We start from the raw sequence: 15,454 nt of genomic DNA, 5'->3' as shown, positions 1-15,454 counted from the left end.
CACACACAGACAGACAGACAGACCCGCCCAACTGGGCGTGAAACCCGCCCCCGGACCTGACCGCCGCTCCACCTCCTCCCCCTCCTCCTCCTCTCACCAAACCCGCCCAACCGCCCAACCGCCCGCCCGCCCGCCCCAACGCGCCGCGCGCCGCAGGTCGCGAGGGGCGGGCGCGTGAAAAGCCGGTGACGTCACGGCCCCATCGCCGCCACCAGCGGCAGCACAACAACAACGACGACGAGGAGGCGGCGGCGGCAGTTGGTGGAAGAGCCGTCGCCATGGAGACGGCGGCCTGACTGGCAGCCCCGACGCCCGCCCTCTCGCTCCCCTTCACACACACACACGCACACGCACGACCCGCCCTCGGCCCTCAGGTAAAACTTTTATACCTTACAGTTGTGTTGTGATAAAAAAAATCTCGTCTCTTCGTATGATATGTGATATATATATATACACACATAGAAAGAAAATAAAAATTCTTATCGAATATCCAATCGTGTCAGCTCCGGCCTCGGCCTCTGCCCCTCCTCCTCCCCTCCCCCCCCCCCCGTCTCCCTCCCTCCCTCCCGCCCTCCTTTGTCTCCAGTCACCGCGAGGCCCCGTTTGCGGCCTAAACAGCCTGGGACTGGAGTGAGCGAGGCGAGGCGTGAGTCAGCGAGTCGCCGCGTCACCGCGCCGGCGGTTGGGAGTCCCCCCAAAACAAAGTGCGTCGAGAGGTGTGTGTGTGCGAGTGTGTGTGTGAGGAAGAGAGAGAGAGAGAGAGAAGGAAGGAAAGAAAGAAGGAAAGAAAGAAGGAAAGAAAGAAAGAAAGAGAGGTGAGAGGAGAAGAGCACAGCACAGTCTGGCCGCCGGCGGCTTTTATTATTTGCAGGAAGACGGGTTTGGTTTGTTGGGTTAGATTTTGCTGCACCGAGTGGGAGAGGAGAGAGGAGAGGCGAGGAGGAGAGAGGTGGAGAGGTCAGGAGGGGAGAGGCGAGGAGGAGAGAGGTGGAGAGGTCAGGAGGAGAGAGGAGAGGCGAGGAGGAGAGAGGTGGAGAGGTCAGGAGAGAGAGGAGAGGAGGCGAGGAGGAGAGAGGTGAGAGGTGAGGAGAGAGAGGAGAGGTAGGGGGAGGGTGGAGAGGAGGAGGAGGGGAGGGGAGGGAGAGAGGAGAGGGTGGAGTGAGGTGGAGAGGTGTGAGTGTGTGAGAGGTGGGGGGGGGGGGGGGGGGGGAGGTGAGGAAGAGGAAGGTGGAGCGGTCGATACTCACGCGACGTATCGGCCGACCCCACCGAAACTTCGGGACGCAACCGAACCACAGCCTGCCTGTCCCCGGCCTCTCCCGCTCTCTCTCTCTTCTCCCCGGCGGCCGCCTGGCCCTGTGTCTCGGCTCCACACCCCCCGGGTCCCGGCCGCCAGAGTCCCGGCCTCTCCTCTGTTGGAATTCACCGCACTCAGCCCAGTTGGGTCACGAGTTTCCGGTCCGGCGCCAAAGTTTCCGGGTGCTGCACCGGCTCTGACCTCAGGTTCCGCCCCCACTGTGTGTGTGTGTGTGTGAGAGGGGTTTCTGTCTCTCTTTATTCCAATAAATCCTATTTCCCAATAAATCTAAAACTGGCCCAGAAAGATGACGCTCGTCTTCTCTCTCTTCCCGCCCCCCAAAAAAAATAATAATAATAATAATAATAAATTGGGTCGCTCGAGCCCCTGCCGTTCGCTGGACGGACACTGCTGTCCACCATTGGCCGCCACCTTCGGCTCACAAAATAGTAATCAATTGGACTTTTACAGTCTATTTTGTGAAGCGCTTTAAAGACGTGATAAGGCGCTGTATCGAACGCAAGGGTTATTGTTATGGTTGGGATTTTTTTTTTGGGGGGGGGGGTGGCTGACGTGTGTGTGTTTGCGTGGTGTCAGCGCCTCGGGACGTCCTCCCGACGTGAAAGGCGCTCTATAAATGGAGTCTTGTTGTTGTTGTTGTTGTTGGTGGTGGGGGGTGGGGGGAGAACCAGTTGCAGAGCCTATCGAACAGGTTTGAAGGATACGAACAAATGGATCGGAAAGGCCTCCTCGGTCCGCCTGTCTTGCGGCCGAGTTGGCAATACTGTACTGCACTGCACTGCACTGCCGGCCGGAGATCGGAAAGGTACCAGTTTCCACTCTTGGTCCATAACTGATCTCAACCAAAGGCTGCGTTCTTTTTTTTTTTGGCCACAATCGGCCCTGGTACCCTCCTCGTCTGTATGGCTATTTTCACACTGAAGTATGTATTGTTCTTACCAACCGCACCATTATCGAGAGCGCAGATTACATTTTCGACTTTGCTCTTTGCAAACCAACACTTCGTCGGGTTACGGCAATAAAAAAGCAATGATTCGAAGGTGCAAAAGTTACATTTTAATACCATGATCTGCTAATACAGCTACAGTTCCCGGAGACAGGTATAGCATTACTTTCCGCTCAAACTTCAAATGGCTGAGCAAACACCATTATACAGTCAACCATGTTTCTCTCCGACACCGTTTACATTTATGGAATACTGTGCAATGTATCAAGAGTCCAATATTCTTCTCCCCCTCAGTTATAACAACAGAACTTGTGCTGCCCATTGCACCCATTTCAGTAGAGATTACAAAAATAAGCAAATACAAAATTACTTTTCAAACATTTAAAACTCATGAGGTTCAGACAGCGCATATCTGATACTTTGTTTACAAACAGCTTTTTTTTAAAAAAAGAAAAAAAAGAATAGTTTACACAAATATTTCCATTTCAGTTCCGGTGACACCAACAATATAGATGTTTGTTTAAGAAGGTAAAAGGGGATTTCAGTGGACTTGTGCGAAGATTACATACATCATTGCATCCATTTTGGGTTGTTTTTCTGTCATTTCAAATGTTTCTTCAAGGTAGCTTTGCATACGCATTGGCACACTTTCCAAGGATTTTACTGCACTTCAGTCTCCTTAGTAGACCAGTGTCTACTTAAACAGGTCGTTAATGGAGACAAAACCTTTATACCTTTGTTATCCAGTGTCAACACAGGTGTAGCACATCTGATTTCCATATCTCAAGCTTACTCTATATTGCCTCAGCAACTCTTACCTATATCCCCGTTTGTCTGTCCCCGTGGCTGCTAAATAAGTGCCAAAATGACAGACACTTTGCATTCTCAGCCGGGCTCACACTGCACCCATTTTATTACAAGTGAGAACCAAAAGTGTGGGCTTAACGCAAGCCCTCTGGGTGAAATAGACTGTGGCTTTCAGCATCACACTTCGGGCTGGGTGGGAAGAATCCCTGCCCCAAACTAATGGTCCAAAATGAGACAGACTGGGCTGGGCTGTCATCAGCAGTGACCTGGAATACTGCGGACCCACCGGGCTGAGCAACTGGACTACCGAGATTGCAACAGAGGGTTGACTCGATTCTGACATTCTGTTGCTGAGCATGTAATCTTGGAGACAGGAGATTCCACTTACCTCACTCGCCCCAGTAGGATTTTATGTATAATAAAGCTTTAAAAGCAGAAGGTCTGATTCCAGACATTTTGCTTTGCCTGTTGAACAAAGTAAAATGCAAACTAGATCAAAATTCTGAACACATTCTTCTCTACCCACAAGGCACCTCCTTTGCACCACACCAAGTTCCTTATCTACAAATGCAGGTTCACATCCTGCTCTCAGTGCTATGCTATACATGTGCTACATGTCTGGTCTGAGGTCACGTGTGGTGCTTTGCTTCATCCACTTAGAATGCAGCTCTTCTCTGCGCTATGGGAATTAGTAGAAATGAATGAGACTGTGCATGGAGACACGGTCTTTGTGTCTTTATAAAGCTCCTCAATAAGGACAAAGGATAACACTACACCGGTCTGAATTTTTTTCCCAGCTTTGCTATTTAACTATTAATCTCTGTTATTTTATTGTGATATTTAAACTTTTAGTAAGAACGGTGCTGATTTTATGCCTGTTTCATAGACAGCCTTTGTCTGCAGGTTATGGTCGAGTATGAGGTTGCAGTGTAAGGCGACAAAAGCTGCCAAGTACTAAGAGTGTTAAAGATTGTATTAAGAATCTGCAGTTAAGGTATTGTTTGCTGTAAAATACTTCATTTTATAGCAAAATATGCTTTCAGGTAAAGTATAAATTTGATGGCAGTGATTTGTTATTGTCCTTTTCATGTCAAATAAAAATAATCACACTAGCAAGGAATATGGAATAGAGTAGCTTGTGTTTGAGTCTGATTTTTATTCTTAATGTTGCATAATGCAGTATGCATTGCTTGTAAATCAGTTTCTATATTCCAGATCGAATTCTTGCACAAAAGCCAAAAGAAGTCGACTTTTTAAAATTAAAACTAAAATCTTGCATAAAGGACACACTGCAATAAGCCTACTCGATCTTCCCTGCTGAATTTTTCCACGTCTTATTTTATTTTTTCATTGTCTAGTCTGATAATACATTGGGCAGCACTGCATTGTCAGCTGGGATGTTCATGGTGTGAATTGTTAAACTGAGGCCCGTCTGTCGGTTCAGGTGGATGCCAAAGATCCTGTGGCACTACTCAAAAAGAGAAGGGAGTTTCTCCCAGTGACCTAACCAACACTCTTCCAGATAAAATTGACTATTAACTTTATGTCTGTGTGTGGTATACAAATTAGTTATTGGGTTCACCTACAAATTCTGTCTTTTACAGAAACTTTGTGAAGCCTTTAAAATGTTCTTGGTGTTACAGACATATCAAAGTGCAATGATTATTACTTCATTATTCAATACTTTATTATTACATAGTCTGCACTGGGTTCATATTCCACATGAGCCGCCACCCTTTCTGTTCTCCTCTATCTCTTCTGTTTCATGTATACATTATTTCACTTAAATAGGCTGATGCTTTTTACTTCAATTACAGCTTCCAGAATTGAGTTTCACGTTCTCATAGAACTCTGCGTGAAAGTTCTTCTTAAACTCCATTATTTCCCTTAAAGGTACAGAAGACGGGTATAGATAATAACAATAATACAATAATAATTTTCCTTGCATTTGATATAGCACCTTATCACATCGAGACATCTCAAAGCGCTTCACAGAATATACCGTAAATTGAATTGACTGTATATTTTGTAGGCAAAGCTGAGCATACGGTGTTTAGACAATGTTATTAAATTTTCTATATTTACTATATTTTCTAACATTTTACAAGCAAAATGTAATATGGGTGCTGCTCTGTGTTTTTTAAAAGGCTTTGTTTCTTTCCCCAGAACAGGTGAAGCAGCTAAATTCCTGGAATGGAGACAGGACAGGATCAAGCTGATGGGTTACATAACCAAAAAGACAACTTAGTTAATTTTGACATCCCCGTGGATTATTCTGTTGATTGTGCAAGAAAACAAAGAGGAAGAATACAGGCAAATACGTCGTTTGAACTATCACCCAGTGGGACCACAGATTCTGAATATAACATATGCACAAAAAACGCACCTAGTGATTTGGAGACCAATTTGGCATTTTCCGTATCTCACACTGACCAGATGCACGGGGATGATGCGATCTCAAGTACCACCATCAACTATGTCAACCAATCCCATATATTTCCTTCCCAGCGGACAATGCGACATTCCTTGCGCGAGCAACAACTGCCTTCACTCTTTATTCCATCTGTTTGTGTGCAATCACAGCAGATGCTGCCAGCTCCATTTGAGCCATCCATACCTACTGATTTTGTTCATCCATCATATGAACACTCTGTGTTGGCACAATCTGGTGATCTGGAAACTATTAAAAGAGGCCTTGGAAATGAAATAGAATGTAGCACTATGAACCAGCACTTAGTGACGGAGTTGGATTTCAATTCACCATTAGCTGCTGCTACTGTCTATGGATCTGGATCATGTGGTGGATCACTTGAACATGCGTTAGACACAGCTGAGGAAATTTTGCATGGGGATTCGTGCAACATGGAAGCCCAGGACTTGGTCTGTCAGTTTTCTCGAGCAATTAATCACACAGATGAGGGGGATAATATTGTCAGTCCTGCTGAAACGGTGGTTCAAATCCCTGGAGTATTTGTAAGAAAACTGACTGGGTCTTTGGTCCCAGAGAGCAGAGCGAACAACACAGAACAACACGGCAACAGAAACCTGCTGGGCAGGGTGGAACATTGTGAAACAAGAAATGGTACAAGCATCTTCACTGAAGTGAAGTGTTTAAATAAGCAGTATGCAGAGAGAAAACTTCAGTCTGTACATAGCTTCGACTTGAGCAAGAATTACAAAGATCAGGCAGCCATGAGAACAGAAAATGAAGTTGAGTTTTCAGAGGAAACAGGACTCGCTGAGTCAGAGAAAAACCGAGACAAGGTCACTCTTGATAAAACTTGGCCAGAAGGTTCGGCAGAAGGGGAACAAAATATTTTATTAACTCGCTGTGTAAATACAAATTCTTCAAATTATACGCAACAATCACATAGTTTAAGTATAGATGGTTACCAGAGGGTGTGCAAAAATAGTGCTGGAACCAACATGTCATCAAAATGTAGACTAGTACCAAATGCAGAGACGGCTCACAAAATACTGAATAGTTCAGCAAAGAGTAGAATATTTTCAAACATTGCTGTTCTTCAAAATATGCAAAAAACTAAGAGTTTATCACAGCAGGTTACACAAACTGGAGAGCAATCACATGACCATGAAGCAGCTTTAACATCTGACCTAATGTATGGAGAGATGCCTTGTTCAGGGAATGATGCCACAAGCACCGAAAATAGCAATGCAGATCAGGTCAGGTACAATTCAATAGAAAGTAATATTTTTGAACCTAATGCAAATCTTAAACCAAATATGAAAATAACTGAACATTCTCTGTGTAGTGAGAATAGCTGCTGGGAATCAAATCAACAGTGTTCTACTGTGGATGAAAACAATGCTCTTTCTGTAGTCAAACCGAATGTGAATGAAATTCCTGATTCAATGCAAGTAAATAACAGTGTATGCGAAAGTAGCAGAAGTTCAACTTCATTCAGCAGGGTAACTGTTCCTTCATTACAGAGCCCTGAGAATAACCTGCCTAGGGTTCAGCCTTGTTCTCTCAAGTTGCATAAACTAAATGTTATTGAAACTGATGGGAAGTGTGATGTGCGAGGATATGTCATTGATCTGAAGACAAATGATGTTACACCAATGTCATGCAGCATTTCAATGAGCCTTTCCGTAGCCAAGTCAAGAGAAACTGCTGGCTGTGTAGAGGAAGGCGAGCTCGATGAGGTGTGTGATGAGAAGGGTAGCCAAAGCTCTAGTGGTGGTGATGAATGTGAAAACTCGCCAGTCCCAGCAGGGTCTCATCGTCCCAGCAGGAGAAAGCAGACCTTGGTAACTAAATATGAGGACGAAGAAGTCATCTACATCTCTGATATTGAAGAGGATGATGTTAGTCCACCTGTCTCCAAAGCAGACACACGTCAGGATCAAAGTTCGACTGCAACGTCAAGTAATAAAAAACGAAGGGCAACTTGCCAACAGCATTTAAATCAAAATTCTAAAGAGAAGAAGGATGGCAATGCTAATCGAAAGGTTTTCGAAAGGAAGATTCTTCCAGCAAGACAGAGAAGAGGAATGAGATTGGAGCAGATTGTCCAAAATATTATTACACAACCGAAGTCTAGAGTGTCTGGTAATATTGGGGAGCGACACCGAAAAAGCCGGAATATACCTCCTACTCCTACTAGGTTTCAGCCACCAAGGCGAAAATCCAGCTCTGCCGCAAAACAAAGGGCGAATGGCGATACTGGGATTTCTCATAACTTGGTGGTTTCCCTCAAGAAAAACCTTGCTTTAGAGTGTTCATTGCAAGGGCAGAATGAAGCACGCTTATGGCAAGCAGATGCAGCAGCTGCAGAAAAACAGAACAAAAACACATCTACCTCAACTCCAGGCTCTCGACAAGAACACGCAACAAAACTAAGCGCTCCAAATTCCCCCGGCACATCCTCCTGCCCTGCTTCGTCTTCGAAACGATCAAACGAGACTTCCCGAGAGGGACCCGCTTCAGGCAATAAACAAAAGCTTGGTGACTCTGATGTTAAGTGTTTAAATGGTAACGGAAGTAACTCCAGACAATGCTCCAGGAAGGCTGGTGCACTATCACAGCAGAAAACCTCCCAACCAAGGAGAAGAGGTGCTGGGAGAAAGAGACCATGCAAGTCAGCAAATCGGAAGCGAAATAGGCAGCAGGGACTACACTTGACAATGTTTGCTCCTGACGAGCCTGAAATAAGGTTAAGAGCATTGACTCAGAAAAACGATGAAAGACGGGATGGCCGATACGATAGTTTTTCACCTTATGTAAGACTAGAGGTTAAAGATTATTCAGTGTGTACTGTAGTAAACTATCTTGAGGAGGATAACAACAACCTTAAGCAAAAGAAACATTCCCAACACCAATCTCATGGTTCAGTTCCCAAAACATCTTGCTTGTTATTGGGCCCTACTATTAATGACACTCACCAAAAAAGCTTTCTCATCTGCTGTCTATGTGGCCATTCTGCAAATGCTATGGAATTAGGTGATCTTTTTGGACCGTTTTATCCTTTCGGGTACACCCCTCCGAATGTCCAAAATTCCCGGACAAAGGCAAAAATTAATGTAGATCAAGCAAATAGCAATACCTTGAGTTCTAGTTGTAGTTCCCCTCAGAATGCAGTAAATACAACTTTGGGAGAAAATCAGGAATCTAGTACAAGGGAGGGAACAATAACTCGAGGACAGAAGCGAAAAAGTTGTGATAGTATTGAAGAGGCTGCAAAGGGTCCAGATATTAAGAAGCCTAACAATGAGCTCTCTTTGGAAGATTGGTACCAGCCGCCTTTGGTCCCAATGGATACTAATGAGCACTGGATGCATGAAGACTGTGTGACATGGTGTGCTGGTGTTTTTCTTGTGAGAGGAAAGTTGTATGGTTTGCTGGAAGCTGTCAATCTAGCACGAGAGACGGTAAGTGGGGTGGGGGTGGGAGAAATTATCATTGTGCAACTGTATTCACTTTTTTATTGGATATTTTGAGACTTGTATTAATCCTTGACCTTTGATTACTCATGATGGTAGTGGTGGTAACGGTACAAATATCAAAACATTCAAAAGCTGGCCTTGTGTAGAAAGCTATTCTCTCTTTAAATACTGCCTTGAAATATTTCAAAAGTGGTGCACTACATTCAGCTTTGCATAATTAAATCAACTGCTTTTTATTAGGGCCCACACGGAGCCCTGGTAAGTATAGTCAATTTTGCCTCATATATTGTGTGATAAATTTAAATGAAATGCAGTGAAAACAATATAATTGTCAAGGGATCACACACCTTAGGAGGAACAAAGCTTCCTGAAGGAAAAAAATGCAAGTCTACCGAGGCTCCACTTGTACACTTTATGTGGTTTTTTTTTTATAATAATAATAATATTTTCATTTTATATTCCGTCATTCATGTTGGGAGGACTTCTCAATACACCTCACAATTTTTTTACTGTAAAGTGTAGTGTCTGTATTTTGTAGGCAAACCTGTCTGCCCTCATAGACAGTGACTTTTTGCTAAAGCTGGGATTCCATCTTAAAATATATTCTCCCTCTCCCACTCAGGCCATTAAGCAGTGCTGTAGAATGCTCACAAATAGACTTTGAGATGTCCCTTTCAGTATTTCTAATGGCCTCAACTTAAAGTAGTGGAGTCAGGAATTCAATGAAGAAGTGCAGCTACATTCTCACGTGCTCTTATTCTGTGGTGCAGTGTGTTGGGGCTTCAGTGAGAAAAATACCTAAAATATAGAACAGGCAGGTTCCCGTTTTCTTCAATAAACAAACTAGAATTTAATTGATATTAACTCCTAAGTGGAAAGTTTTTCATAAATTTTCCTTAAATCAGGATGCTCTTTGGAATCAATGGCGTCTTAAAATTGGAATGATGTTCCTCTTCCCCCATGTCCCTGAAATCTGCCTGTGCCTTACATTCTTAGGTGCCTTCGTTCAAGTAAATATGGTAATCATCTTGTCATTTTGGAGTCTAGCCATTGCAGGGGAAGTGCAGCTGCACTTTTGTAGTTTCTGATTGCCTGATCCCTAACTCTCGAATCACACAGGGATAAGGCGCTCTGTGCTTGCTGCTTTTTAGTTGAATTAGTGTGGAACCATGTTGTCACAATCTCTTGTTTCAAGTCTCTTTGAACAGTTACAGTCCCAGTAGAAATTCTATTGTAGTCAGTAGAAGAGCTCAAACTATGATGTGATGAATGCCTAATCGGAGCAACAGCTTTCCTAATCCCCGTGAGATTGTCATAATAAAGCTTGACTGTATTCATTTTTACGTCATTGTAATTAAACTTGGGCAGATCATGGCTTAACTCCATTTAATACAGAGCTCAAATTTATTTTCACTGTTAGCAGTTCTGAGGTTAACAGTACTGTATCTGAGATATTATTCTATATTCTCTGTTCCTTATTCCTTCAGTTCCTGTCTTGTTCGACACTTAACTGTCCTTTAAACCCAATATCCATGCTCTGATCCGTTCAGTTTTCCCCACCTCCACATTACCTTCCTCCACCACTACCTCTCCGCTTGGGTCCCAACACCTTTATCCATGCTTTTCTCACTCCACTAACCTACGCCAACTCTGCTTGTCCAATTTCCCAACTCTTCTCTCCACAAGCTATAGACCATCCAAAACTGCAGCTTGTGTCCTCTCCCATACTAGGCTCTGTGAACCCATTGCCCTCATCCTTGCCCTCTGGCTCCTATCCACAGAGGATTGAATTCAAGGTCCTCATCTTCACTTTTAAATCCCCCCCCAAGGTCTTGACCCACCCTCCTCTTAAACCCTACTAACCCACCCACGCCTCCAGCTCAGCACCCACTGGCCTACTCCATGTCCCCCACCTTGCCCACCCCACCATCAGTGACGAGCTTTCAGACCATCTTCCCCCACTCTCTGGAACTCCATCCCAGAGTTGTTTGCTTTGCCCTTTCCCTCGCCTCCTTCAAGATCTGTCTCAAGGCCTTCCTCAGACTCACCAAACCGGTGCGTAACCTAGGTGTCAGGTTGGACCCACAGCTGTCCTTCAGAATGTGTGTTAAATTTTGAATCCTACAGTATTTATCATTTAACAGTTGTCTTAAACAGTTGACATGTTAATAAGTTTGTGCAGTATGATTTTTAGCACCCAGTAATAATTGAATAACTAACTAGGACAGTTTCCGCTCCGAACGTCACAATTGTGTGGATTCTGGTTTAATTTCTCCTTTCATTGCCTGGTAGCTTGTTGTGGCAGCCTGGAACTAATTTAGGCCACCCAGCTGCCTCCCATTAAGGGCACCCGCCACTACGTCAATGTCTCAAAGCAATTTATCTGATCTTAGAGTATTGTGATTGTGTATTTCCAGGCATATTTGTGGATTTAATATCCAATCAGTGACTATCCCGATCGGGGAGGGTGGAGAGGGCTACCCAAGGTCTCTTTGCAGTTTAGGTAGTTCCAAGATGATGTGCCTGATAAAGGAATACTAACTAACAGAATCATGCGCCCATCTTGGTTGTTGGTTCCTGAGCTTGATGGGTGTGTTATTCCCAAGCAACTGTTTATAATAGACCGACCTCGCTCGATGGCAGGACCTGGAGAGGTTGACTATCATTACAGCCATAATTCCCACTTGGCTCCTAATACTCCTGCAAGCCTAAGGTCTAACAGGTTGGGCAGTCCGAACTGGTCCCAGACAATATTCACAATGGCAAGCTAAGCAGTTTTAGCTACTTAATCTCCAGCACTATCCAATGCACGCTCTGGGGTCCTCCTGACGTGAAAAGCACTTTACAAATGTAATTTTGTTGTTGGATCATTAGGCCTTGGCTCTTGCTAACCTACTTCTAAGACTTTCTAGAATTGGGTAAGATGGGTGCGTATTTCAGTCTTAATTTGGAAACCAGGTCTTTTACGAACTGCAGAAAACTGGCTTCCAAATTCACATAGTGTTAAAGATATCTGTACCGTTTTAAGTTTTGAAATGCAATAGTCTTACAGGAAAAGACAAGGTGTCATTTCATGTCTTTAGCCTTTCATAACATTCTAATGCTGACCTTTTTTTCAACAGATCTGCTCCAAATGCCAGAAAACTGGTGCCACTTTAGGCTGCTATTTTAAAGGTTGCCCTCTTAAATACCACTATGCCTGTGCTGTAGAAAGTAGTGAGTATCTTTCTGTTGTTCATCATTAAATGGGTTACGATAAGGAAGGTTTATTGTGCTGAATTTAAGAAATCTTTAAATCTGTATTAATCCCGAGTGGCTTCTTGATTGTATTCAGTAATATTTTAATGTCACTTTCATCTTTTTTTGTTCCAATAAGACCCCAATGATTGTGTGATGTAGGCATCAGAGGTGAAATTCAATTGCAAATGGACAAAAAAATTGAAACTGTAAGGCAAATAAAAGTGAAGAATGGGTCATAACTCAGCTTTCTCAATAATAAAAAATATGCATATTTAACAGATCATTAAATAAATTATTCCAAAATTTCGGGTTTGATTTGAAGTGCCTAATGAATATTCAACGTGACTAAATCAGTAATTGCTAGATTTTTTTATTGTTTGTGTTTTTATTTCATTGGGTGAATTAGTGGGATGGAAGGAGAAAGATACATGGCAAATTAATTTCAGTTACTGAAGAATTTAAAGATAGTTAAAAGTACACCCACAGAACCTGCAATGAAAGCTTGTGCTTAGCAGTTAATTTAATCTGTGCTGATATATGATGTGTTAGGTGTTGTGATCCATTATTAAACAATTGTTTTTTATCTACTGAAAATTGACACTTTTGTTTGCTGTGAAGTGACTTTTATCTTTATACCAGTCTGTGGTCCTTCAACCTGCATTTGAGTCTCTGTAGTTGCTGTCCTGAATGTTTGTTCTAATGGGATATAACAACAAAGGAAGGAATCCTGATTGACATATATTTGTTTTTTTGCTACAGAATGTTTGCTAAATGAAGATAATTTCTCAATGAAATGTGTAAAACACAAGGTAAGACAAAAGTGCAGTTTACTTTACATTTCATTAATGTTTTGCTTAGTTAAGTAATTTGGGATTTCAATGGGCCAGGAATCAATGCTGTGTCCTCCTGCTCTGTAGGTTTAACCACCAGAGCATTGAGGGAGTGCTCAGAATATGTTTTAATCCTAATATTGAAGATTCTAGTATTAATACAATGCCTACTTAAAACTAGTTTTGAAAACCTGTTTGTGTGTCTGCATTGGAACTTTCTTATTTGACTGCGTCTCAGTCTTCAAAATATTTGTATATACAACAGAGTCCTGTTATACTACGGTAGTTTGGGACATAAAATCCCAACCAGCCTTATACTGATCACCAGTCAGTTTTATCCAGATTTCAGGTGCAGTGAGATGTAGGAACTACAGTGACATGTACATTACATTGGGTGTGTCATTTAGTTCAAATGTTTTGAATGTGACTGACATTTTCCTTCTCATGTACCACAGTAAAATTAGTTGATCCCTGGGGGCAGCTGAGACGTGACAATGTAAGATGGGAGTTTAGAATTATGTACTGGGTGGAAACTAATAACTGTGGCAATTTAGTCTGAGATTAATAACCAAGGTGCCTGTAAATCTGGTAAAAGTCTCATTCTGGAACCGAGCCATCACTCGGTTAATATCCATTCTCCTGAAACTATTTTTCTTCCTTATTTCTCAGGACAAAGTTCTGAAAGGATCAGTTTCAGCAAAAGGGGAAAGTAGGTGACAGTGATACTGTGGCCTAAGTTCGCTTCAGCTGTAAGTATATCCAATTATTCAAACGATTGAATAATTGGTGTTGGCACTTTATCACATCTTGAAGACGTCTCAGTGTTTTAGAGTATTCTGTAAAGTTAATTGACTGTATATTTTGTGAGCAAATTTGCATTTTATGTCATCCAATTGTTTGCCAACTAACTTTCTCCCGATGTTTCTCGTTTCTACAGATTATTTGAGATGAATGTGCTATTTGTGGGAGAAATAAAGGCTTCACTTGACCTGTTGCATGTTGCCCTTGCAATGAAGCAAACAGAAGACACTGACGGAGAACACTGTGGTCTCCTGTGCCCTTTATTGCAGCCATTATGCTAAATAGAAATTGGTTCACATTCATGATACTTCCAAGATGACTCCACTTCATTTATGATTATTTTCCCCTTCCTGTTCTGGATTTTATCTGCATTGTCTGTCTGTATGCTTTACTCCAGAATTCAGTAGAAATCCACTACGTTTACCAGAAGAAGCCACAAATGCAGGTTTGTTTCAAGAAAAGACGAGCCTGATGTTCATAGTCCTATCAGAGCACAAACTAGAATAGAAAGTGATCTAGGTACCCAGTAAATTAGTTCCTATATAGATATTGCTTCCATGTGTATTGGCAGGGTTGAAATGACCAGTGGTCCTGCTTGAAATGTATTATGTACATTTGAATATTTATACATCATGGTATCGTGCTCTAATGTATACCATGATCTAGAGTCCTGCCCTTCCCTGTAATGGAGAGTACTTGTAGCACCTGAATTTCTCTCATTACTCTGTAGACCTAATATGTGTAGCATTGACCCATACGAACAGCCTTTTTAACGTGCACTTGTGTCCAGTGTTCTGCTGTTAAAATGAGCTTGTGCACATCATGGTAATGTTAATAATAATCCTTGCATTTATTATAGAGCCTTATCACATCTGCGAAACGTCTCAACGCACTTCACACAATATACTGTAAAGTGAATTGACTATTTTGTGGGCGAAACACGGCAGCCGCAGCAGAGTCCCACAAACAGTCGTGGACTGAGTGACCAAATTATTTTTTTGGAGGATTTATTACCCACTTATGTTAATTATGTTGCTCAGTCATTGAGCTGTGACAAATTGCATTCGAGACCTTTTGGAAAATTTTAGTTTTATAAAGGAATAGTACATCGAGCAGCTACTAAACAAAGGCTAACCTCGTCGCTGAGATTCGCTAATACATTGGTTCTGAATGATTCTTTTTGAAAGTTGTGCTGTTCAAATGGGCAATCCCACAAAACTCCATGTAATCATTTCATTATAGGCAGTGATTTGTTATACTCCCATTTCTTCCCTTATTTCTGTACTTTTTGCATCATCTCTATTGGATTGTTTAGGAAGTTATGGTTCTTTTTTTAAAAAAGTCTGTGACATTTCTGATTCAGAATGATTTTAATAGCTGGATTGAGCCATTCATGAATGGACACTGGTACAAATGACTGATTAGCAACAGCAGTGGACAGCATTTGTTTAAGGATGGCTTTGACGATCATAATATGGACTAGTTTAAAACTCCCACTGTAACCTGTGTTAAAATAATAAAAAGTTTTGGTCACCTACCTTTTTAAGAGATCAGTTTAGCTGAGCCCAGAACTGCAATTTTCTTTCCATGAATCTGATGTGAACT

General features: G+C 42.4%; 1 protein-coding gene across 3 annotated transcripts; it reads left to right on the top strand.

The window, feature by feature from the left end:
- Positions 1 to 310: 310 nt before the first annotated feature.
- Positions 311 to 14,722, top strand: si:dkey-94l16.4. Of its 3 annotated transcripts, none has more exons than XM_007888817.2 (6): positions 311 to 374; positions 5,238 to 8,963; positions 12,101 to 12,194; positions 12,978 to 13,027; positions 13,718 to 13,797; positions 13,986 to 14,722. In XM_007888817.2, exons 2-5 carry the CDS (start codon positions 5,265 to 5,267, stop codon positions 13,763 to 13,765), a joined length of 3,891 nt encoding a protein of 1,296 aa, XP_007887008.2. In that variant the 5' UTR covers positions 311 to 374; positions 5,238 to 5,264; the 3' UTR covers positions 13,766 to 13,797; positions 13,986 to 14,722. The 3 variants fall into 3 exon arrangements, with proteins under 3 accessions (XP_007887008.2, XP_007887009.2, XP_007887013.2); XM_007888818.2 differs by having other exon boundaries at positions 318 to 374; positions 5,243 to 8,963; XM_007888822.2 differs by lacking the exon at positions 311 to 374 and adding an exon at positions 788 to 815 and having other exon boundaries at positions 5,243 to 8,963.
- The last annotated feature ends 732 nt before the right edge of the window (positions 14,723 to 15,454 follow it).

This window comes from Callorhinchus milii, unplaced genomic scaffold (assembly GCF_018977255.1).
Source record: "Callorhinchus milii isolate IMCB2004 unplaced genomic scaffold, IMCB_Cmil_1.0 Scaffold20, whole genome shotgun sequence".
NCBI classification, from domain to species: Eukaryota; Metazoa; Chordata; class Chondrichthyes; order Chimaeriformes; family Callorhinchidae; genus Callorhinchus; species Callorhinchus milii.
Note: the sequence above shows the minus strand (reverse complement) of the source record. Positions and strands in the feature narration are given on the sequence as shown.